The following is a 22,533-nucleotide window of genomic DNA, read 5'->3' as shown; positions in this document are numbered from 1 at the left end:
TTTAAATAAACTAGTTATCTAGATTTAGAGATGGTGTGAGTGTGTCATTTTATTTTCTCTCAGCTTCTCATCCCCCCACCACGTTTCCCCAGTTTTCTTCAGTTTGACCCATTTTTACAATGGAAAGCGTAATGCTGGTGGTCAACAAAAGAGGTTTAAAGACTGTCTCAAGGCAAATCTTAAAAAATGTAGTACAAACACTGACAACTGGGAAACACTGGCCTGCGAGCGCTCCAGTTGGAGAACAGCCTTTACCAAAGGTGTCATGGGCATTGAAGACACTCAAACTCAGGACACAAAGGAGAAATGTGCTAAGAGGATGGCACGCTTGGCAAATCCACACCGTGATCAACTCCCACCCGGAAACCAATGTCCCCACTGTGGAAGGACGTGTGGATCCAGAATTGGCCTCCACAGTCACTTACAGACTCATTGTTACAACCGTGTTTATAGAAGACAATCTTACTCGGTTATGATTGCCAAAGAAGAATTTTTCAAAAAACGTAATCATGAAAATATGCATTTAGTGCATATTTCTTCAAATATACACATTTTTGCAACCAATTTCCTCCAATAAAATGCATATTTGCATATTATTTTCTCAAAAATGTATATTTTGTGTTTGTGAGCACTTTTTCCTAACAGACATTTTGGAATGTAGTTTTTCTGGAGAACTGCATCACAGCTCTGAGTATATTTCAATAAACTATCTTCAGGGCTTTTTTCACCTGGTACTCGCTGAAACTCATGTTCCAGCACCTTTCAGGTGGGCACCATTGCCACTATAAGAGAACCAGGGAGGCTTTCAAGGTGAGTTCCTCTTTAAAAAAAATTAAATTAAAGATTTTCTAGGTTTACAAAAGTACGTGCATTGTATTTTTTTCAGGTTTTAGAGTATTTTCTAAAATAGCACTGATTTTCTCTGTGCTAGAAAGTTTCTTTTTTAAAAAAATAAATCCCCATTTTTATGTGGTTCTGTTCATTCTGAGTTTCAGGTTTTTTCATACTCTATACAAGCGACACTGCTGTATCTTTTCTTCTTGCTGGCTCCTTTCCTCATTCCTTTATTTCTAATAGTACTAGGCACCATACATAACATTTAAAAAACAAGCTGCCTTGCAGGTCCCACTATTTTTCATCATTTTGGAAGTATCAGCAACTGGTGTGAGGTCTCTGTATCTTACAAACTTCTACTTCACATGCCTCCTACTTCCATTTACCTTCTAGATTAAGGGTGGACCTCCAGAAGTTACTGGACTCCACCATCAGCCCCAGCCAGCATGCCCAATGATCAGGGATGGTGGGAGGTGCAAGCAGTTTACTGCGGTGGATGGAGTGTTGGACAAGGGCCTGGAAGCCCAGGGTTCAAATCCCCTATCAGCCAAGAAACTCATTGGGTGTTCCTGGGCAAATCGCTCGCTCTCTCAGCCTAAATGAATGAAGAGGTAAGTCCTGCGCTTAGATGTTTCCTGCCCCACTCCCAAACACTGGGAATGGTGCTAAGCTGTGCTTTCAAGTTGCTTTGTTTTTATTTCTTCCGATTCAGCACATTTTGCAAAAGCTGCCCCCCCCAAAATACAGAACAAGATATAACAGCATCATTATACAAGAGAGAAATTACCGTATTTTTCGCCCCATAGGACGCACTTTTCCCCCTCCAAAAACGAAGGGGAAATGTGTGTGCGTCCTATGGGGCGAATGCAGGCTTTCTCTGAAGCCTGGAGAGCGAGAGGCATCGGTGCGCACCGACCCCTCTCGCTCTCCAGGCTTCAGGAAGCTATCCGCAAGCCTTGCAAGCCCGGCGGGAGTTCCCGCGGGCTCACAAGGCTTGCGGGCAGCAGCCTGCAGCCCTGGCGAGTGTACGCAAGCCTTGCGCGCCCAGCTGGACCTCCCGCCGGGCGCGCGAGGCTTGGGGCGGCAGCTTGCCGCCCGAAACACGCGGAGCCCTCCGGAGGGCTCCCCGTGCTTCGGGCGAGTGTCTGCAAGCCTTGCGCGCCCGGCGGGAGAGGCTTGGGCCAGTAGCCTGTCGCCTGAAGCACGGGGAGCCCTCCGGAGGGCTCCCCGTGCTTTGGGCGAGTGTCCGCAAACCTAGTGCGACCAGCGGGAGGTCCCGCCGGGCGCGTGAGGCTTGGGGCCGCAGCCTGCAGCCCGAAGCACGCGGAGCCCTCTGGAGGGTGCCTCGTGCTTCAGGCAGGTGTGCGCAAGGCTTGGGGCGGCAGCCGCGGCTGGGGGGGGGAATAATTTTTTTTATTCATCCCCCCCCCCAAAAAACGAGGTGTGTCCTATGGGCCGGTGCGCCCTATAGGACGAAAAATACGGTAATTTGTGCCCTTAGTATGGTGTCCCCTACTGCAAAGGTTGTGTTCTGAAGCTACCAATTTCTTTAAAAACAACTGTAATGTGTCCTGCTGCCATCTGCTGGCTGGCTTCACTTAATATTTAAGAGTTAATAGGCTTCAGGGCTGTTAAATGGAAGGCCCAGGAGACTTATCAGGCGCCTTGGAGTCCCCAATGCCATACCCTCCAAACATTTATCCAATGAAAATAGGGACATCCTTTGCCATAATGATACTTTTACTATTTATACCCCACACATCTTACTGGGTTGCCCAAGCCACTCTGGGCAGCCATATATAAAACATTAAACATTAAAAAACTTCCCTTTACAGGATTGCCTTCAGATGGCTCAGGGGTCGGATAACTCCATACTCTCCAACATTTCTCCAATGAATATAGGGACATCCTAAGGAAAAGCAGGGCATTCCGGGATCAAATCAGAAACCGGGACGGCTTCTCTAAATCAGGGACGTCCCTGGAAAACAGGGGCACTTGGAGGGTCTGCGATGCAGCATGTGGATTTCCTGCTTCAACCCACAGAAGTATTTACACCATTTTCAGGACTAGGAAGTGAGGGCAGTTAGCCAAGCAAAAAGGGTTACAGAACAATGGTTGGTGCCACATACCTCAGCCTCTCCCTATAAAGCAGCTGTGGAAATGCCATGGAGGAGTACAGAAAGTTTAGGAGGGCAGATTGAAGTCTGTTGGGGCGAAGCAGAGCAGAATTTGGACCTTCCACTGTGGCCATGTTTGCAGGAAGGGGATGGAACGGTGGGTGGTATGACCAGTAGAGAAGGAAACGTGGATGGCAGGGTATGATTAGTGTAGTTGGAAGGAGATGAATAGCCAAGTTGATTTGGGAAATGAGAGGATTTTGGATGCACACAGGGTCAGGGCTTAGATACTGGGCAGTTGAGTAGGGAAACGCTGATCCCCAAGGAAGGCTGGCGGGTGGGGCTGACTATCAGGCAGCAGCACCGCTTAATGTAGGGGTTTGGGGAAACCGAACTCCACTCTGATTAGTAGGGTAAAGGTAAAGGTAAAGGGACCCCTGACCATTAGGTCCAGTCGTGGCCCACTCTGGGGTTGCGGTGCTCATCTCGCTTTATTGGGCGAGGGAGCCGGTGTGCAGCTTCTGGGTCATGTGGCCAGCATGACTAAGCCGCTTCTGGCAAACCAGAGCAGCGCACGGAAATGCCGTTTACCTTCCCGCCAGAGCTGTACCTATTTATCTACTTGCACTTTGACGTGCTTTCGAACTGCTAGGTTGGCAGGAGCTGGGACCGAGCAACGGGAGCTCACCCCGTCATGGGGATTCAAACCGGCAACCTTCTGATCAGCAAGTCCTAGGCTCTGTGGTTTAACCCACAGCGCCACCCGCGTCCCTGATTGGTAGGGTACCTTAGACATAAACCAGTATTTCTACTGTAGACCTCACAAAATAGTCACTTTTGGGGTATGAGACTGGATGGGGATGCCTTCACCTGACATGCCATGACCTTTTTGGTTTCCCCATCCCTGCCCACCACCCCATCAACCCCCATTAAGCTGAGGGAAGGTGTGGTTCCACTTCGATCTTGCAGGATCTGTTTGGGGTGTTGTCATTACTACAAACCTGAGGTCCACCAACCAGAGCCAGGTGCAAATTACTGGTTCAGTGTTTGATAAAGCCAGCAAGTTGGTGGCTCAGGGAGTGGAACTGATGTATCCAGTGTTACTTTTCTAAAAAAAGATTTGGGGTACTCTCATTTTGACTCAAGAAAACCACCATTTTATAGTTCAAATTGGGAAAAATAAATACAGTAAATGGACAAAAGTACAAAGATTCACAAAATGTTTAGGGGTATGCGTCCCCCTGCATCACCCCAGAAAAAAAGCACCGGATGTATCAGTGCTTTTCTTCTAGGAAAAAAAGGTGCTGGTACTGCATACCCCTGAGTACCCCCAGAAAAAAGCATGGACCATACTTCACGAACCATACACAGGCTTTGCGATACAAGTTTAAAGGAATCCATATCTGAATTAGTGTTCCCATTTTTGTGTGGGGTATGTGTGGGATGAAGACTTTTTCCTGCTGCTATTGGGACTTAGAAACCCTGGCTGAGCTACTGTAAATTATGCGGCGGTGTACCAAACAGACCCCATCTACCTTTTGCCCATCCCAGGTGCAGGACGAATAACATGGGATGATTCAGCCATCTTGAACAGCCAGTGGGGGAGGGTGGTGGCTTGTTGTGTAGCAGAAGGATAGTTGTGATGTGAGAACAGAAGACCAGGTCTGTGAGAATCAGTTTGCTTGCTCTTTTCCTCCAGTATGAATTTTAATGTTTTTTTCTGCTTTGCAAAAAAGCACTTGCTCTTTCCCACACAAAGGTCACTCTTTTGCAGCAGGAGTTTTATTTTTAGTCGCCCCCCCACCCTCCAATTACTGGTAATGGTTATATGCAGAGAAGAACAAAAAAAAGAGGTTGTGCGAGGCAGGAGTCACAATCCCTTCTACCACTTCATAGCTGCTGTTCCTGTAACCAGCCCTCAACCGCCACCCACCTACCAAAATTACTTCCCTAGCTAGCGAAAGCAATATTGGCATCTAGCCCAGAAGAATGAGCAGTAGTAAGATGTAGAAAAGGCTATTGATTCTTCGCACATGTGGAAAATCCTACCGATCAATATAAATAGCAGTAAGAATAATAACGGGGGACGCGGGTGGCGCTCTGGGTAAAACCTCAGCGCCTAGGACTTGCCAATCTCATGGTCGGCGGTTCGAATCCCCGTGGCGGGGTGAGCTCCCGTCGTTCGGTCCCAGCTCCTGCCCACCTAGCAATTCGAAAGCACCCCTAAGTGCAAGTAGATAAATAGGTACCGCTTTATAGCGGGAAGGTAAACGGCGTTTCCGTGTGCTGCGCTGGTGCTGGCTCACCAGAGCAGCTTCGTCACGCTGGCCACGTGACCCGGAAGTGTCTGCGGACAGCACTGGCTCCCGGCCTCTAGAGTGAGATGAGCACACAACCCTAGAGTCTGTCAAGACTGGCCCGTACGGGCAGGGGTACCTTTACCTTTACCTAAGAATAATAACAACATACACAAAGATACTGGTAAATCATGTGACTTTATATCCCAACTCTGGATCCCCTATTAAAAATGGAATCGGTTGTCTTTTGTCTACCTTGCTTCAAGACTGAATTATTAGCCACATTAAATGACAAATCTCACAGGGGAAAGTAAACTTTGATATTTATTTATTTATAAAACCTGAGAATCAAATATGCAAATGGTATGCCATTACAATATTTAAAATCACAATAGTGATTCCAGATGATCAGAATGAGAAAGAAGAACCTTTTTTTTTTTTTTTTTGGAAAATGTTAAATCAAGAGGAAAAGGCAAGATTGAGCCAAGATCATTTGTGCTGCTAGCTTGGAATCAGCTTGGGAAACATCTGACCAATTGGCTTATGCTAGTGAACCATTCTCTTCTGTCTTTTCCAATGTAAAAGGTCAAATTTCAAAATCCACACTGTAAAAGGCTTCTGAATGCCCATTGTTTGACTTTCAGCATCACTCCATTTTGAAATATACTTCTTTACCCTCCCCCGCCCCTGAATAATAATAAAAGGCTAGGCCACGTTTAAGAGGCTAGCTTAAAATTTCTAATTTAAACAAACAAGGGGAACTGAGAAAAAAAGGCTTTTCAGATAATCTACTTACTGCATCTTTGTTGTGCCTGTCCTCATAATTCCTAGGGCCCCAGTTGCTAGAATTAATCACAACCCTCGTTAATTTCCAAAGATGCAGCAGCGACCTCTCCAGCTTTCATTGTGCTTGTTTACAATATTGCTGCTCTGTTCTAATTCCTTTGAAACACAGCAGTAAATCCCACACTTCTCAAAGTGCACAACCTTCCCCCTCCCTCTTCTTGAATAAGTCTCACAAAGGTAGAGAGAGACATCTCTTGGATGGTGGAACAATATGAGGCAGAAATGCATTGTAAGTTCCTGGAAGTATCTACAAAGCTCCAGGCTTGCTGAACCAATACCAGGGGAAGACCAGCTTATTTAAGAAAACCAATGTGTTGTTATCTGACAAAGCTCTTCCATTTGCGCAAGGACTCTTGCTCTTCCTCTTCCTGCACTCTACCTCCTCCAAATCTGCTCCAGATGGTTGGAGTAACTTCAAGGACAGATTTGGGATGTGTGTGTGTGCAGGCAAAGAAGGAGTGGACATTCTGCTGCATAAGTGGCAATCCTTGCATGAATATGGGGCAACTTCTTTGGATACAAACTGATATACCTTATCTTTGAGGAGTTGGAGATGGCATTTATAAGTGGTCCATGTTTTACAAGCATATAGTAAGGTTGGTAGTACGATAGCTTTGTAAACAAGCATTTTGGTTTCCCTGGGAATGTCCCGGTCCTCAAACACTCTGCACTTCAATCAGGAGAAAGCCGCACATTGTTAAAACCATGTTTATGGAAGACAATCTTACGTGGCTACGTGTGATCGCCAAAGAAGAAGAAAGAAGAAGAAGACCTTATCTGCCATTTTCACTGTGGAAGTTGTTGAAGCCAATGAAAGCGGTCAGGCCAACAAACTGACCAACTCCAAACAACTGAATCTTGAAAGCTGTAGTTAAGTGGCCTCTAAAAACTCTACCCTATTTGTGGGAAGACAAATTGGGGGGCAGGCAGAATTTCACTAACTTTCTCACAGGGGAAGATAAATTCTTCCATAGTTTCTTGAGGGTGGTGTGACTCACCATTAGCAGTTGAGAGTAGCATGTGGTACTTGCAGCCAAAGCAGCAGAATTTAACCCCTACTCACCAGCTGAGTGCTGGTCAAATCCAGCTCACTTTGGCTATATGCCCCAGTTCCCCTGCTTGGGAACAGGCATGGAGGTTCAGGTGTGTGGAGCTGTTTGCAAAAGGGTTATCAAAGAGCCCTGTGCTGCACGTTCCCACCCACTTGTCAAATTTGGTCTACTGGGGTATGGGGGATAAGGGTTTGAGCCATCGGCCAGTAAATGTTCTCCACTCCTGCTCTCCATAAACATGTAGCATATCAAGGGTTCATTCTTGTTTTCTCCAAGATAGGCTAGTTTTATATTTGCTAAAGCCCCCAATCTAGTAGCATTAAAATGCACCCACCAACACTCAGCAGCCTGAAGGGGTAAAGTCCTAGGAAAGCTTTCTCACATGAGTTTTCTTACTGCATAGATTGGCCCTCATATGAGATCATGTACATATGACAAAGTTAAACAGATCTGCTTGTTACTGGATTTTGGAAATGGGATAAGGTAAGGTAAAGGTAAAGGTACGGATACCCCTAAACATTTTGTGAATCTTTGTACAGTACTTTTGTCCATTTACTGTATTTTTCCCGATATGAACTATAAAATGGTGATTTTCTTGAGTCAAAACAAGAGTACCCCTAAACATTTTTTAAGAAAAAAAAAACACTGTTTAAGGGTATATGAATGAAAGCTGATTTTACAAATTGTTTTATCAGGGATGAAAAAACCACTGCTCACCTATGCCAAAAAGAGTGATGTTTCCATTGACTCTTTCACCTAGTTACAGGTGTTCTAGAGGGCTCACAAAGAGCTACTCTGTCTTTTCTTTCTATACTATTGTATTTTAATATTTTGTTGGAAGCCGCCCAGAGTGGCTGGGTAAACCCAGCCAGATGGGTGGGGTATAAATAATATTTTTTATTATTATTATACTGAAGCATGTGTCATCCAAACCTGTCTAGGTGGAACCTTTTGCTCTTCTCCTAAATCTATTGGAAAGGATAATATTCTTCCCTGTACAACCTAGATGCACCATACTTAGGCAACATGCAATTTGACCTAGCTGTCAAGAGCTACGACAAGGAAGCTTTAGGTTTAGTGTAGTTAGAGTGCCATCTGCTGATCACATGCAATTCCGGAGAACTCTGCACAACTTCTAGCAGCTTTGGAGCTGTTGTTTAGTGAGGGCCCTGAAACCAAAGCAGCCGACTTAGGTAGAAGTCACACACACATTTTCATTCACTTCAATGAGCGCTCAAACGTTATTCCTCCACTTCAGGTAATGCCATCATTGTAGCTCATGAGTTCTTCTCGCTTTCACTGCTACAACCACCTCTAGCTATGTGGGAGAAAGCATTCATGACTTACCCACCTCGGATACTGCCTCAGCGGCCATGGATGCAATTCCATCATGCTGTGGTTGGAGACAGCTTGAACAATGCCTTGCTCGCTTTTCTTCTGCACTGCATGCCCCACTGCCATTTCCGTCATCCACCCCTGCTGGGAAGGTGACAAGGTCAAGGGAAAGTCTTGTCAATTGCATTGATGCCAATTTCCTCCTCTCTCTCACTCTCTCTGTACTTTGGAGAAATTGGGAAAAAAAGGTCAGGCAAATCAATTGTCAATTTCAGTGGAGCAAATTAAATGATACGGAATGTCTTTTCATAGATAACCCACATTTTCTCCCTAGACTATTATTCATGCCACCTGTCTATCCTTTTCACGCTCACTCTCTGGTTTTTATTAGAAGAAGACTAAGAGAAGAATCCCAAGTCGGTGAACATGCAGAATCTACTGCCACATCTCAAGCCCTGTTTGTGCTGAGAAGGGCACAACATTGTGGTTGGTGTGATTTCTCTTGGATTTTTAGCAGAACACCCCATTTGGGGCCCTAAACGTTCTTGTGGATGCAGCAGGGACCTCTGTAGAGGTATAGGTTTCCCTACCAACAGAGGTGATGGAGGAGCACCTCTTCCAAACCTTATTCCTTTCCAGCAAGCAATATCAGGGAGTCCCTTCCCCTATTTTGTTAGCAAGCCTCCTCAGCAGGGACAGGTGCAGATTCAAAGAGTTTTATGAATTAGGCTCTTAAGGCTCCCTACCCACTTTGGTTTCTGAATTTTCACATGGCTGCTGTCAAGATAAAAGTGGGAAGAGGAGGACAATGCACACAGCCTTGAGTTCATGGGAGAAATATCAAGCTACAAATATACACAACAAATAACATTCATGTACAATGCCACAACTCTCAGCAAAACATGCACACACAATGTTTTGCTAACCTTAATAAACAAAAAAAGCTATCTGTGTTCTAGTCTATAGGAATTCTAACTTGCTGCGGGTATAAGGCATTTCACGATTCATTTTGGATTTTATACTTTTGTTTATGGCAACTACACAGTATTAAAATAACAGCCCGGTGATGATGAACAGCCTAGTAGTGGTTGGGTGGGAGACATGGAAAACCTGAGTGTGCAGGTGTGCAATAGCATCATTTTTTCTAAGCACGGATGAAGTCTCATTTATTTCAAGGAATTACTTTTCAATAAAACATACTAAAGCCAGCCAACTGTGTTTCATTTTGTAAAGGCAGCACACTTGTTGAGTGAATGAAATAATGCATATAGGGGCAAAATGCTTAAACAAACTCACCCCAGTATCATCTTCCATCTAGCTTGTCCTTTTTCTGCTGTTCTGGGAGGGCCTCCTCCTGAGTGGTCAACTTTTCTGATTGCTTATCAACAGTGAATAAACATCCTTAGCAATGTTGCAGGCTGCCAAGTATTGAAGTCCAGGAGCTGCTTCCACATTTTGTGCTCTTAACTTTCTTCACAATATTCTGATTGAACTTTTTATTCTATTTTAAAGAAAGCTAAGAGTTGACGGCCCTGGGAGGCAGCATGCTTTCTTCCTTTTTACCTCACCATATATTACTTTAGCAAGGTGACAGTGATGCATTCTGAAGTCAGGACTATAATCACATACCTTTTGTCCATGGAAGACGCCCTGCTCCAGCTTTTGTTCTGAAACCTATTCTGATTGTTCACAGAAGTTCCCTTTCAAGGACATTGTTTGGACAGAAGACTAAACCAGACAGAAGACTCACCTTTATCATTGCAAAAATGAGCCTACCCCCTTGTTGAGCTTGTGCACTCTCCTCTTCCTCCCCCAGTATGGCTGTAACGGAGGGAATTTTAAACTGACAGCAGTTTAGCAAGTCATCTGATCCCTAAATTGGAGTTAATATTCACTATGGTTAGTGAAAACCAACCAACTTCATAATCTATTGTTAGAAACTGGCTTGTTTCCACTAACAATGGTTAAATTAGCCAGTTTGACCAGCTCTGGATGACATGGCATTTTGCGGTTAATTGGAAATGGAAGTGAGTATTTATGGACTCCTCCTTGTGGCCACAGGAGATAAAGAGTGGGAGGTGGAGAAACACAGGAACCTGGAGGGTGTCTAGGCTCATTGTTGTGATGTTATGCTATGGTACAGCGCTATTCTTGAATGAATATTCCTGTTTACGCAACACCCTTAAAAGGAGGAATAAAATTATCTGTGTAAAACAATTTGTTGTGACGTGGGGTTTGTGAGTTCAGCTCTCTTGACATAATATGCTGGAGACAGTTCTCTAGTAACACTTCTTTATTAAAGCAACAAGACTGAAACCTGAGGAGGGGAGAGCTACATTTATAGGGACAGGGAACTAGCTAGAAAGGATACATTTTGGAGGGAACAATATCAGGCAATCACAGTCCTGCCTTTTGGAGGAAACCAATAAGACAGAGGATCCAAATACAGCAGCTTAAATGAACCAATAGTAGCTGTACCCTCTGGAAAAAAGGCAGTTACTTTACCCTAATGCAAATACAGACAATAATAATACAGTACAGATATAAAATCCTTTGACTCAATACACAACACAATTGCTATGCAGCCTGGCTTGAGCTTTGCTTGTTTCAGTCTATGCTTCCTGTTCCTACCTGTTCTTCTAGCTCCAGATTTTGCTGTAAGCCAAACAGGTTTGACCTGGATTTGGTAGTCTTGACAATCTGGCCTCCCGTTTTCCATCTTTTCCTTTTGACTTCTGCACAATGGGAGGTTGGCAAATACAGATACTCATTTTATATGATCCTTTGTAAATGTCTTTGTGGTTAGATAATCCTTTTGTGCTACATTTGGTGGTGAATCTCATCTGTTTATCAAAACACTTTGCTTGCTCACCTTTCATTGTTCTGTTGGCAGCTTTGCTTTCCAATGCCTGTAAGCAAATGTCACCAGCTAGGCCTCTCAAATGTCCAACAAGATGCAATTTACTTTTCTGCAGATCCCTGGCCAAATTCACTGCGTTGTTAAATTCCAGTTCAGAAATATTAAACAATGCTAGCTATAGAAACACCCCCAGTTGGTTTGATATTTAATTTTTTGAATACAGACCATGGCTGTGGAACCAGGGGTCCTCCATAAGTTGCTGCACTACAACTCCTGCCATTCCTGACCATGCCGGCTGGGGCTGCAGAATTTCATAGGAGTGATTGTACATAGTAGCTAAGAGACAAGAATAAGAAAAGTACCAGGTTCAAATTTCACCTTTCCCATGAAAACAATAAGTAGCCATAAGACTGGAGTGAGCTTTATTTGATAGTCAAATGCACTCACTATTTTAACACTCAAATTGCCCCATGTGGTTCAGTAACATTCTTTATGCTTGCAGCACATTATAATGTTGAGGACTGTAGCTGACTTTCTACAGGTGTTTCACACGTCTTAATCTGTAGTCTGTTCCGCTGAGATACCAGAAAAAGCTGCAATGCCTAACATACTTGGTCACTCCACACAGTAAAAATGCACGGGATTGCACTGCACAATATGGAATTTGTCCTTAATGAAGGTTGTTATTGAAGTGTGTTGGGCAGTATACAGACAATAGATGAGTACTATTTGGAGTTCTGGTTTTGATATCAGCCTTCTGTTTTTTGTTGATTCTTTGTGCTACTCCTCTTTTGCTGTTAGGGCTTGTCCACACTTGCGCTTGTCCCATGCTTTCTAGGCACAAGTCCAAGTTTTTTGTTTGTCCCACCATTTCCCCTGGGAAAACCTACTGTTTACCGCTAAATCAGAACAAATGTCAATCTGCAGAAAAACTGTTTAATGTTGTTCCAATTGGGTGGTAAACAGCAGGTTTCCGGAGGAAGGGGAGCAGTGGATGATACTTTATACTCTTTTGTTAATTACCTGCATGTGGGTTACAGATCTCATTATTTTTCTCCCACACTTTTAACACTGTAAATGCTGTTGTAGCTATATTAAAGTATACAAGGACAAATAAATGCTTTAAAAAAATCCAGCTCTATATTCTGTTTCCATCTGTTGTCAAAGAGGTCAAACAGCCAAGGAAGCTTGCTGCATTGCAACTTGGAAGCAGTGTGAACTCCCCAACAAACAGATGAAGAAACACTAGTATCACCTCAGTTCCTTTTAAGGATCAGTACTAAATCATCTCCCTCCCACTCAATGGAGCCATACTTAAAAATATATACAGTGGTACCTCAGGTTACATATGCTTCAGGTTACATACGCTTCAGGTTACAGACTACGCTAACCCAGAAATAGTGCTTCAGGTTAAGAACTTTGCTTCAGGAGGAGAACAGAAATCAGGCTCCGGTGGCATGGCAGCAGCAGGAGGTCCCATTAGCTAAAGTGGTGCTTCAGGTTAAGAACGGTTTCAGGTTAAGAATGGACCTCCAGAACGAATTAAGTGCTTAACCCGAGGTACCACTGTACAATCACAAAGCTAATATTACATATATGCTATTAGGGTCTAAATTGGTGGTTACTGATTAGAAATGAAACCTTGGGTTTGAAAGAACATAAGAAGAGTCTGCTGAACAGGCCAGTGTCCCATCTAGTCCAGCATCCTGTTCTCACAGTGGCCAGGATGGAACTTGCTCCCACAGCAGGCAGTGATGGCCCCCAGTTTGGATGGCTTCAAAAGAGGATTGGACAAATTCATGGAGTATATAAGGCTACCAATGGCTACTAGCCTCCATTGCTATGCTCTCCTTCCATGGAGAGCAGCAGTATGCCTCTGAATACTGGAAATCACAAATAGGGAAAACGCTTTTGTACCCAGGTCCTGCTTGCAGGTTTCCCACGGGCATCTGGTTAGCCATTGAGAGAAATTTGATGCATGTTATCTACTCCAGAAAGGCTAATATGCCTGCAAATTTCATCTAGACCTGTGAAAGTTACGGATGTTTTCAATTTCCCCCCATTATATTGAATTGTACTTTCCCTACTGAAATAAGATTTGGCTGCTGAGCAGAATTGGAAGCACACTGGACTGAGGTTTTCTTGTTTCAGAAATGCTGCAGCGGGGTCCCAAGCAAATCTTGATGTACTGTAGGTGCACACTTTTTTTGCTTTTGTAAAGGTAAAGGTAAAGGGACCCCTGACCATTAGGTTCAGTCGTGACCGACTCTGGAGCATAAAGCATCTCGCTTTATTGGCCGAGGGAGCCAGCGTACAGCTTCCGGATTATGTGGCCAGCATGACTACGCCGCTTCTAGCAAACCAGAGCAGCGCACGGAAACACCATTTACCTTCCCACCGGAGCGGTACCTATTTATCTACTTGCACTTTGACATGCTTTCGAACTGCTAGGTTGGCAGGAGCACGGACCGAGCAACAGGAGCTCACCCTGTCACGGGGATTCAAACCGCCGACCTTCTGATTGGCAAGTCCTAGGCTCTGTGGTTTAACCCACAGCATCACCCATGTCTTTTTCCCCTTTTGTACAGGTTCAAAAATACATGTGTGCTTGCTCAAAAATGTAATGGAAGGTGGGGAGTACTAATTAGGGGCAGATACCTTCTATCAAAGTTTGCCCACTGATGAAGGCTGCAAGCAGTAGAATAGAATAGCCATTACTGGGGGAAAAGGGGTGTTTAGAAGCTATTGTGACAAACCCACACACATAGTAAAAGGGGCTAGATTGGGGAAAAACCAGCTGTTATCATCTGGTCCACTAAAATAATTCAAAATACACTGTTGCATTTTTAATATGCTTTCTGAACGGATAAGTATGATCAGAAACGTCTCCTCCATTTTTTAAAAAGTTCCTAATAAGAGTTCTCTGGAGTCAAAGTGCGACAGAAGGAGGCAAAGTTCGCCAGCTGCCAGCGCAGACTTGAAAGAGACCCTCATTGCATTCCCTCCCGCCCCATTTCATTTTTAATTTGTATGCCGCCTTCCTATATTGCCCCCAAGGCGGTTTACAAGCCGCGGGAACAACAAAACACACAAACCAAGATCACACATCCGTTGCAAATAAGTCGTAGCAAAGAGGGGGAAAAGACTGAAAAACAAAAGAAAAACGTTCGCACGCCCTCTCCCTCCTTCGAGTGCCCCCCCCCCTCCACCCGAATGCTTCTGGTAGCTCAGGCTTCCTCTCTCCTCCTCCCCGCAACCCGCTGGGGGGGGGGAAAAGGACTCCCCGCTCAGCCAATCCGGGGCGACCGGGGCCCAGGAACCGGAAGCGCGTGCCCGACGTCACAATGGTGGCGATGGCGCCTGCGCAGCGACACGTCTCCCTCCTCTGCTAGCGCGGGCGCTGCTGGGGGCCGAAGTGGGAGAGCGAGAGGAAGAGGTGGTGGGGGGCGGGGGGGCGAAGCGGGCGGACGCGCTCCAGAGGCCAGTGGGTGGGGCAGGCAGGCAGGCGGGCGGGCGGGCGCTGCTCCTGTTCTCGCGGGATCCCCGGAGCGGCCGCTGCTTGGCCTGGCGCTGGCTGGAGGCGAGCGGCGAGCGCCGGGAGAGGAGAGCCGAGGGGGGCGGGGCGTGTGAGCGGCCATGGCGGGGCAGCAGTTCCAGTACGATGACAGCGGCAACACCTTCTTCTACTTCCTCACCAGCTTCGTGGCCCTCATCGTCATCCCCGCCACCTACTACCTGTGGCCTCGGGACCAGCACTCGGGTGAGTAGTAGGCGAGGGCGAAGCCGCCCCAGCTCCCCCGGCCGCGGTGGGCCTGGCGCCGTCGCGTGTGGGTGGCGAGCCCCGTCCCTCTCCTCTGGCGGGTCCCGGGAAGCCCACCTCCCGCCCCGCAGCTCCCCCCCCCCCGAGGGGCTTCGCGCTCTCCCTCCCGGAGCCCCTGCAGCTGAGCTGCTGGGAAGACGCTGCCACACTCCGGAAAGGGCTGCCAGTCGAGGCTCTCTTTTCCTCCAGCTGTTTGGCTCGAGCCTCTGGAAGTGGGCAGAGGAATCCTGGAAGAAGAGTGGGGTATTTATTTATTTTAAAAAGGAACATATCAGTGTAGGTGTTTTTGGCTTGCAGGTTTTCATGTTGCAGGACCTGCAAATGCACATCAGGTGCGTTTGGGGTGTCACGTGTGAAAGGAAGCCAATATTAACGCGTGGAATGAAAGCCTAAGGCTTACGTAAACGTGGAGCAGGCAGCCCTCGTTGACTTCGCTGGATACACTCACTGACTATATACTCCAGATCAGAGTCCTATATTCAGTGCTTGCTCTATCTGGGGAAGATATCACGGACTGCTCTGTTTAAGTGGGTTAGGAGCTTTCATGTTGAAAGGGAAGACTTTTTTCTTCCTGATTGTGAGCATGAGAGAGATAAGGGCCAAGCAATCTTCATTACATGGCTTATTTGCCTGTGCACTGTGAAGCTGCCTTGGGAGGAAGTTGTAGTAGCTTGTAGCGTGATAAAGATGTGAAGTAATGATCCCTATCATTTCAGTGAGTGCTTCAGAATAAATAGGTTTCTATCAAGCTCTGTTTCGGTGTAGCTTTTAGCCTAAAACGAATCTTCACTTGAGAACTTGGTAGTTAGTACACTGTACTCCACACCCCATTCGACTTTGTAGTTTTAATTTCCAGGCTCCTAGACGACTATTGGGGAATGTTTACTGCTTCTCAGTATTTAGAACATATGTCATTATGGACAAGGATGCAAACATTGTTGGAAAGTTCGAGAGGCTGTGAGTTTTTCTGAAGCTAGATAGGAGGAGAAACCTGCTCCTGACCTTTGCAGCAAACCAGCCAGCAAATAATAGTATCTCATAGATACTGAGCATCCCTTGTTGCACCCACCCCTTGTTACAGAGGTTGCGAAGTCATGGAGGTTTAAAAGACTAACCAGCCAAAAAACCAACTTTGTTACTTGGTTCTATTAATAAATAGGCAGAAATAAGTAGGGAATCATTTTGTAACATCTTACACTTCAGAAGCCTCTTTGCTCAGCTGAATTTTTTTGTTAAGGTGCTGCAACAAGTATTAGTTTATGTCAGTATCTAAAGTAGCTGTTTACAGATGTCAGCAATGGCTGATCCTAAAGCCAATAACACGTATTTTGATCTTCATGGCATTTGTGCACACATTTTGAAAGTTAATTAACTTGATATTCTAATAGAATATCTGTTAGGACACAGAACACCTAAAATAATAAGTGTTTCCTTCAGGATACAAGTTGATAAAAGAACTGATAGCAGAACTGGGCAGACAGTTTTCATTCGACCCAGTGCATTATTGCAAAAGTCCCAAAATGAGGGAAACTGTATTTGCAACCATCCTTGTCTTATGTGGCATTCTTCCATACAATACACCATTGTACTATGTTAAGTAATACAATACACTCTAAGAAGGACACGTCCTAAGTTTTGAATCTGTCTTCCTGGATTTTATGGCTATTTTTTTTCTTCATCCCTTAGCATCATCTGAAATCATTAGTCTAATGGGATCCTGAAGCTAGATTGAAGCTGTCTAGTTTCCTGATATGTGGCTGGTGATGCATATATCTAAAGTATCTTTGCCGGATTTCTAGCCAACCTTTTCCTGAAAAGAAAGAGATACTGCCAAGGAATTCTGAATAATTTTCTGTTTCTGACTGGCTCTGAATTAGAACCTGCTTTAGCATCCTCTTTTCATTTAGTTTCATAGTCCTTTACTGGGGAAAAGTAACCATTGTTGTCCCACATGCAACAGTGAATTGTGGTTTGTTATGGCTGTACTGGGCAATAGTTCTCTCTCTTTTAAAGTAAGTGTGGGGGTTGAGGCAGAGTTCATTTTTGAAAAACAGAATGTTGCCCTGAGTGTTCACGCCAACTTTTTAATTCTGATACCTGAGTCTTAAGGTAAACGGTATGTTTGAAAACCAGTGCACGGCTTGAGCTGATGTTTGAGTTACCAGATTGTGCCATGAACTTTATTCTGAATTCCTAGTGGAGTAATTATTGTGTTAGAAACAAACTGACAGACTTTCAACTCATTGGCAAACAGGTAAGTTAAACCAAAAGCCTGCCTTTGGTCACCCATATATCACAATAAAACATTTGTTTTATAAGATAGGACTTAGTCTATGGCAGGCGTAGGCAAACTCGGCCCTCCAGATGTTTTGAGACTACAGTTCCCATCATCCCTGGCCACTGGTCCTGTTAGCTGGGGATGATGGGAGCTGTTGTCCCCAAACATCTGAAGGTCTATGCCTGGTCTATGGCCTTGGTCAGACATAACACCAAAATTACATTACAGTCATACCTCTTCTTGCAAACGCTTCATGTTGCTTTTTTTGGTTTAAGAACGCTGCAAACGCGGAAGTGTTTACTTCTGGGTTTCATCGCACGTGCAGAAGCATTCTGTGCGGTTTGCACATGCGCAGAAGCGCTCTATCGCAGTTCACGCATGCACAGAAGCGCCACTCTGGTTGCAGACTTTTCAGGGTGTGAATGGCACCCCAGAACGGATGGTGTCTGCAACCAGAGGTACCACAGTATTTGGACTTGTGAGTTTTTCACTCTCCCCTTTTCTTGCACCTCTTCAAGGAGAAGATTGGAAGTTTTTGGTTCCACTTGCAATGAACCACCATTTAATTTTGTGTGTGAACCCTAAACTTTGGCTTATCTTAATGCTAGTTTATTTGAAACAAGCCAGCTTCATAAACCATGGTTTGAAGTTGACATAAACCACAGTTAAGAATAATTACAGTGTGTCTGGTTCAGATGTAGCACTATACTGTGGTTAAAAGCAAAGTGAACGATTTTGGTCTTTTCCTTTGGGCCAAGCTCGTGGACATGCAGGTAGTAGTGCATGAACCAGGGGCTTTTTCACATGACATATAAGCACAGCCTAGCGTTGCATCTAAATCAGACCTCTGTCTGAAATCTTCTTTTAGCTGCTTAAAATTCTGTATGTGGAAGCAGCTGTTGAACAATGTTGCTGCTTATAAATTAAAAGTGGCAATTGGAAGAAGAAATACACGTCGTTCTGCCAAACATGGTGTTCCAGAGTTAGGCACTTTCTGGGGACTTGGCATGCCACCTGGTATTGCTGCTTGTTTCCACCTCTGCCATGCCATGCTGGTGTCAGGGTTTTCTTCGCTTTGTCACACAATGCTTGTAAAGCCTGTGTGTGTTTGTGTGTTGCGGAAACACTTCACATTGCTCAGTGGTGTATACTGTTTAGCATAGCTGCAGCCAGCCTGATTTTCCAAATATTAGGAACGGACTACATTGCACATTTGGAGGTTGAAAGGGTCATTAAATAAGCCAGCATGTATAATTCATGCCATTTTGAATAGTATATACAACTTGGCTTTAGGGACAAAATTTTCAAAAATGTGATGGGGAAAGAGGTTATACAACCGATTGAGTAAAACTTCCTGGCGTCCTCTGGTTTTAGGAAAATGTTGCAATTTGTGCCGCTGCCGGAACTTGCTTTGCAGGTGGTGCACCTTGCGCTTCAGCCGTTGGCCACAAGCTGTGCAATCATGTTGCTGTCTAAAATGTTTCCTTTAGATCGTTTTCACCATTGCACAGAGGATACACTTCTATCCGTCATGTAATAAAGATAAAGAGCAGTGATGTTGATGCTCTTTATTCTTGTTTTGTATATATGTGTGCCTATAGATCTGTTACGATTTCGTTTTTCTCAGATTGCAGTTCAGAATGATGAAATGTGACATAGGTTGGTTGTGTGAATTGCATGACTGGCTCTTGGAAGACTATGAACAGCAAGAATACTGGGCTGTATCACACTCATCAGGGTTGAACAGACTTGGAGAGTGCAAGTTACAGGAGGGAGGAAAGAGTGAGAAGTTCCAGTTGTAGGAGAGGAAATCTTATTGTGCACCACTGTCTTTAAGTTGTTTATGTTGGTGCTTTATAGTTCAGTCTTAGCCGTCTTAACTCTGAAGTAAGTCCTATTGAGTTCAGTGGAGCTTACTCCCAGTTGGTGGGGTTAGGATCACAGCCTTCCTGCTTCTAATGTTGCAGATGCACAACATGGATGTATTTGATTTATGGTTGCAGACGGCTTCTAAATAGCTTCTCATCTGTGGTGGGTGAATTAACCCACCCCTATGACAAATCAAAGTTTAATTTTGGGGGACAGAGAGCAACACAAATTAAGGCAGATACATTGCTGGTAGGTAGGCAGACAAACATTATTATGTATCAGTATCTTTTGGTATACCTTTACTGCAATCCAATTTTGCAGAGTTATTTTAACTCTTCTAATGTGTATTAGACCTAGTCATATCATAGGGTTTCAATTTAATAGGAAACAATGTCTAAAGGTTGTAGGTGTCCAAAAATGTGGTGCTGCATTTTTAACAATCTTTAAATGTTATAACCTTTGCACTATGATATGTGCATACAGAAGAATGTGAAATGGTACTCCTTGTTTCTTTTTTTAATAGGTGTTGTCATAATGGTTGTGGCGTTAAGCCTGTTGAATTCAGCACCCTTCAGGTGGTGGTTCACTTCAAATTCTTACATCGCTTCTAATGATGGAAAATTAACATGCATTTCAACTTGCCATCCATCTATATCAGGAGCAGAATGTATAATTACTTATTTTTCTGTTTTGGTTTAAGTTCCATAGAATATTGCGCTGCTTAGGGAATGATAATAGGGCCTTGTTGGGCTGAGTTTACAGTATTTCTAGAGAACTGAGCTATCTTGGCACTGAGCAGTAAATGTTCATTTGATAGCTCAGTGCCTGTCTGATAATTTAGATCCCAGAGTTTTAACATATTGTGTAGGGCTATTCTAAAAATATGCATGTTATCATTTGAGTATAAATCATTACATCCACCAAAGTAAAAATCATTACTGTGTAGAGTTGCTGGAAAACCATTTGATCATGAAAAATAGTAAATTCTGATTAACCTTGACTTAAGGTGATTATGAACTTCAGTGTGTGTGTGTGTGTGTGTGTGTGTGTGTGTGTGTGTAAGAGGTGTATTGAGAAGCTGGTGTTCAGATGACAAAAGTGCAAGCAAGCCGACTTCTGGCTGCTCCTTAGTATGCAAACTTGCACATCTATATTCATGCTGGTGGGGGATGGCTGCAGACAATAAATCTTAATGTTTTATTTTATGTATTTATATTGGGTGGTATCCAGTATTGTCTGTTTGGTGGAATGAATGAATAGCGGAATGTCCCCTAACTCATCAAAGCATATTTCGAGGAACTAGTGGTGAGGGGGAATTTTGGGTAAATATATAAAACATCATTATTACGCAAAGCAAACTTTTATCACATTCAAGGCCCTATCTCTCTGTCAGTCACCTTACTTAAGACCCATTGAACATAGTGTGTCTCATTTCTGCATAAGCATGCATAGGATTATGTTGTAAGACAAGGTTGGTTGGTTTATGAGCAGTTATTTAGCTGATATGGTTTTGCGTTTTCTATGAAGCAAGACTGAATAGTTGCACCACAATATTTATGTAAATTACCATGGGTTAGTTTGTCTTCCTGCTTTTGCTAGGTGTATGTAGGTGCTTGTGGTATGACAGAACTTTAGTTTAGTACTCTTAAACCAGTGATGGCCAAACTTGGCCCTTCAGCTGTTTTGGGACTACAATTCCCATTATCCCTGACCACTGGTCCTGTTAGATAGGGATGATGGGAGTTGTAGTCCCAAAGCAGCTGAAGGGCCAAGTTTGGCCATCACTGTCTTAAACAATAGGGCTTTAGTATGGATCTGAACTACTTTTTTAAAACAGCAATACTGCATTTGTTTACTTGGAAGTAACTCTTAATTTCAGTGGGACTTGCTTCTCTGTATGCATATTTAAAATTGCATCCTTAAAAGTCCTGTAAACATGCAGCTTCATTTTTACACACTTCTTGAGAAATCATAAGCCCTGAGCTTTCTGCCAGTTAATTTGACCTTGTATTTGAAACAAAAGTGTAAATTGTGTCAAGTTTTTGTGTGTGTTAACTAAAATAAGAGAGCTCTTAAACATACTGGAACAGATCCACTGAGCATGTCACAAAAATATCTGTTCTTGGTCGGTATGGTGTGATTATGTTGGTGCTTTCTTCAAGAACATGTACTTGATAATTGCAAGAAGCAGCTGCTACAGCTAGCAACGAATTCTAAGAGTGTACACATTTGCCTTGTGAAAAATCTTGGATGATCTCAGTGGATCTGCTTTCTGTTTCTTTAAACTGCAGCGTCTTCTATACTTGAACCAAATCATAGGTTCAAGCTACAATTTTGGTTCAGCTCGATGAGTGTTCCATGGAAGCTTACATACTTCCTATGAATTTGACTGATTTACTAGTTGTATATATGGATGGGGGAAAAACTGGATTCAGTTTGCATTTAAATCCACCTAATCCATACATTCCAAAAGAAGACACAAACCCTAACCTAGCCATCCTTTGAAATTTGCACTTCTTTGAATTTTGCAATGCAGTTCTCCAGTCAGGTTAAATATGCACAAAACTCCACTTATTGCTGAAAATAACATATATAAATTCATCATATTGGGGAACATTGCTTTTCAAAAATGTCTATTGGGCAGAATTAAATACAAATGTATATATCAGTAGAAGTGCACACAACAAATGCTCATGAATTTCCATTAGGCTTAAAAAAAATTAAAATGTGGAGAACTGAACTTGAGATTGGAAAAATGACGACCTGGGAGCAACCAAAATCGACAGTTTCATCTATCCCTAGTTGCATATCACATCCCACTTTTTGTCTTGAATCTGAAAGCTACTCACAGTGTTTGGAGAACATCAACTGTTCAATTAACATTTCAACCCATGCAACATAAAAATGTAGAGCTTTTTGTTGGATTCCAGTGTTTCCCAAAGCTTTGGTCCATGCTTGTATGAAGGCATTTATGTCTTTGCAGATTATTTAAATAAATTGTTTAGCACATTCCTTACAGAAAATAGACTTAAAATTCAAAGTTCTAATGTCAAGTATCATTAAGTGCTTTAAAAAAACTGCATATGCTTCTTGGTTTGTTTGTATTACTTGCTACAATTTAGCCCACTGTGTAATGGAAGAGCGAAAACAAGCCATCATGTTTTTAACCAGTGACGCACAACAGTAATAAATGAGTTGGAAAGATAAACTTTTTGTTTGTTTCAA

General features: G+C 43.7%; 2 protein-coding genes across 3 annotated transcripts in view; one reads left to right on the top strand and one right to left on the bottom strand.

Annotated features, from left to right (window-relative positions):
* Window positions 1-701: 701 nt before the first annotated feature.
* LOC309339318 (uncharacterized protein) lies at window positions 702-14,568 on the bottom strand. Of its 2 annotated transcripts, none has more exons than XM_081857533.1 (5): window positions 14,437-14,568; window positions 11,567-11,677; window positions 9,778-9,859; window positions 8,494-8,705; window positions 702-820 (listed from the first exon to the last, which is right to left on the bottom strand). In XM_081857533.1, exons 1-5 carry the CDS (start codon window positions 14,447-14,449, stop codon window positions 783-785), a joined length of 456 nt encoding a protein of 151 aa, XP_081713659.1. In that variant the 5' UTR covers window positions 14,450-14,568; the 3' UTR covers window positions 702-782. The 2 variants fall into 2 exon arrangements, with proteins under 2 accessions (XP_081713659.1, XP_081713660.1); XM_081857534.1 differs by having other exon boundaries at window positions 702-782.
* A 265-nt stretch (window positions 14,569-14,833) lies between these two features.
* SEC63 (SEC63 homolog, protein translocation regulator) overlaps window positions 14,834-22,533 on the top strand; it is a 29,360-nt gene continuing 21,660 nt past the window's right edge. The window contains exon 1 of the mRNA XM_081857025.1: window positions 14,834-15,101. Within this exon, the coding sequence (XP_081713151.1) occupies window positions 14,978-15,101 (124 nt within the window). The 5' untranslated portion in view covers window positions 14,834-14,977. The remainder of the gene's footprint in view (window positions 15,102-22,533) is intronic.

Source organism: Podarcis erhardii (genome assembly GCF_964252035.2).
Source record: "Podarcis erhardii genome assembly, chromosome: 3".
Taxonomy (NCBI): domain Eukaryota; kingdom Metazoa; phylum Chordata; class Lepidosauria; order Squamata; family Lacertidae; genus Podarcis; species Podarcis erhardii.
The sequence above is the reverse complement of the archived record's forward strand: the minus strand, read 5'-3'. Positions and strand labels throughout refer to the sequence as shown.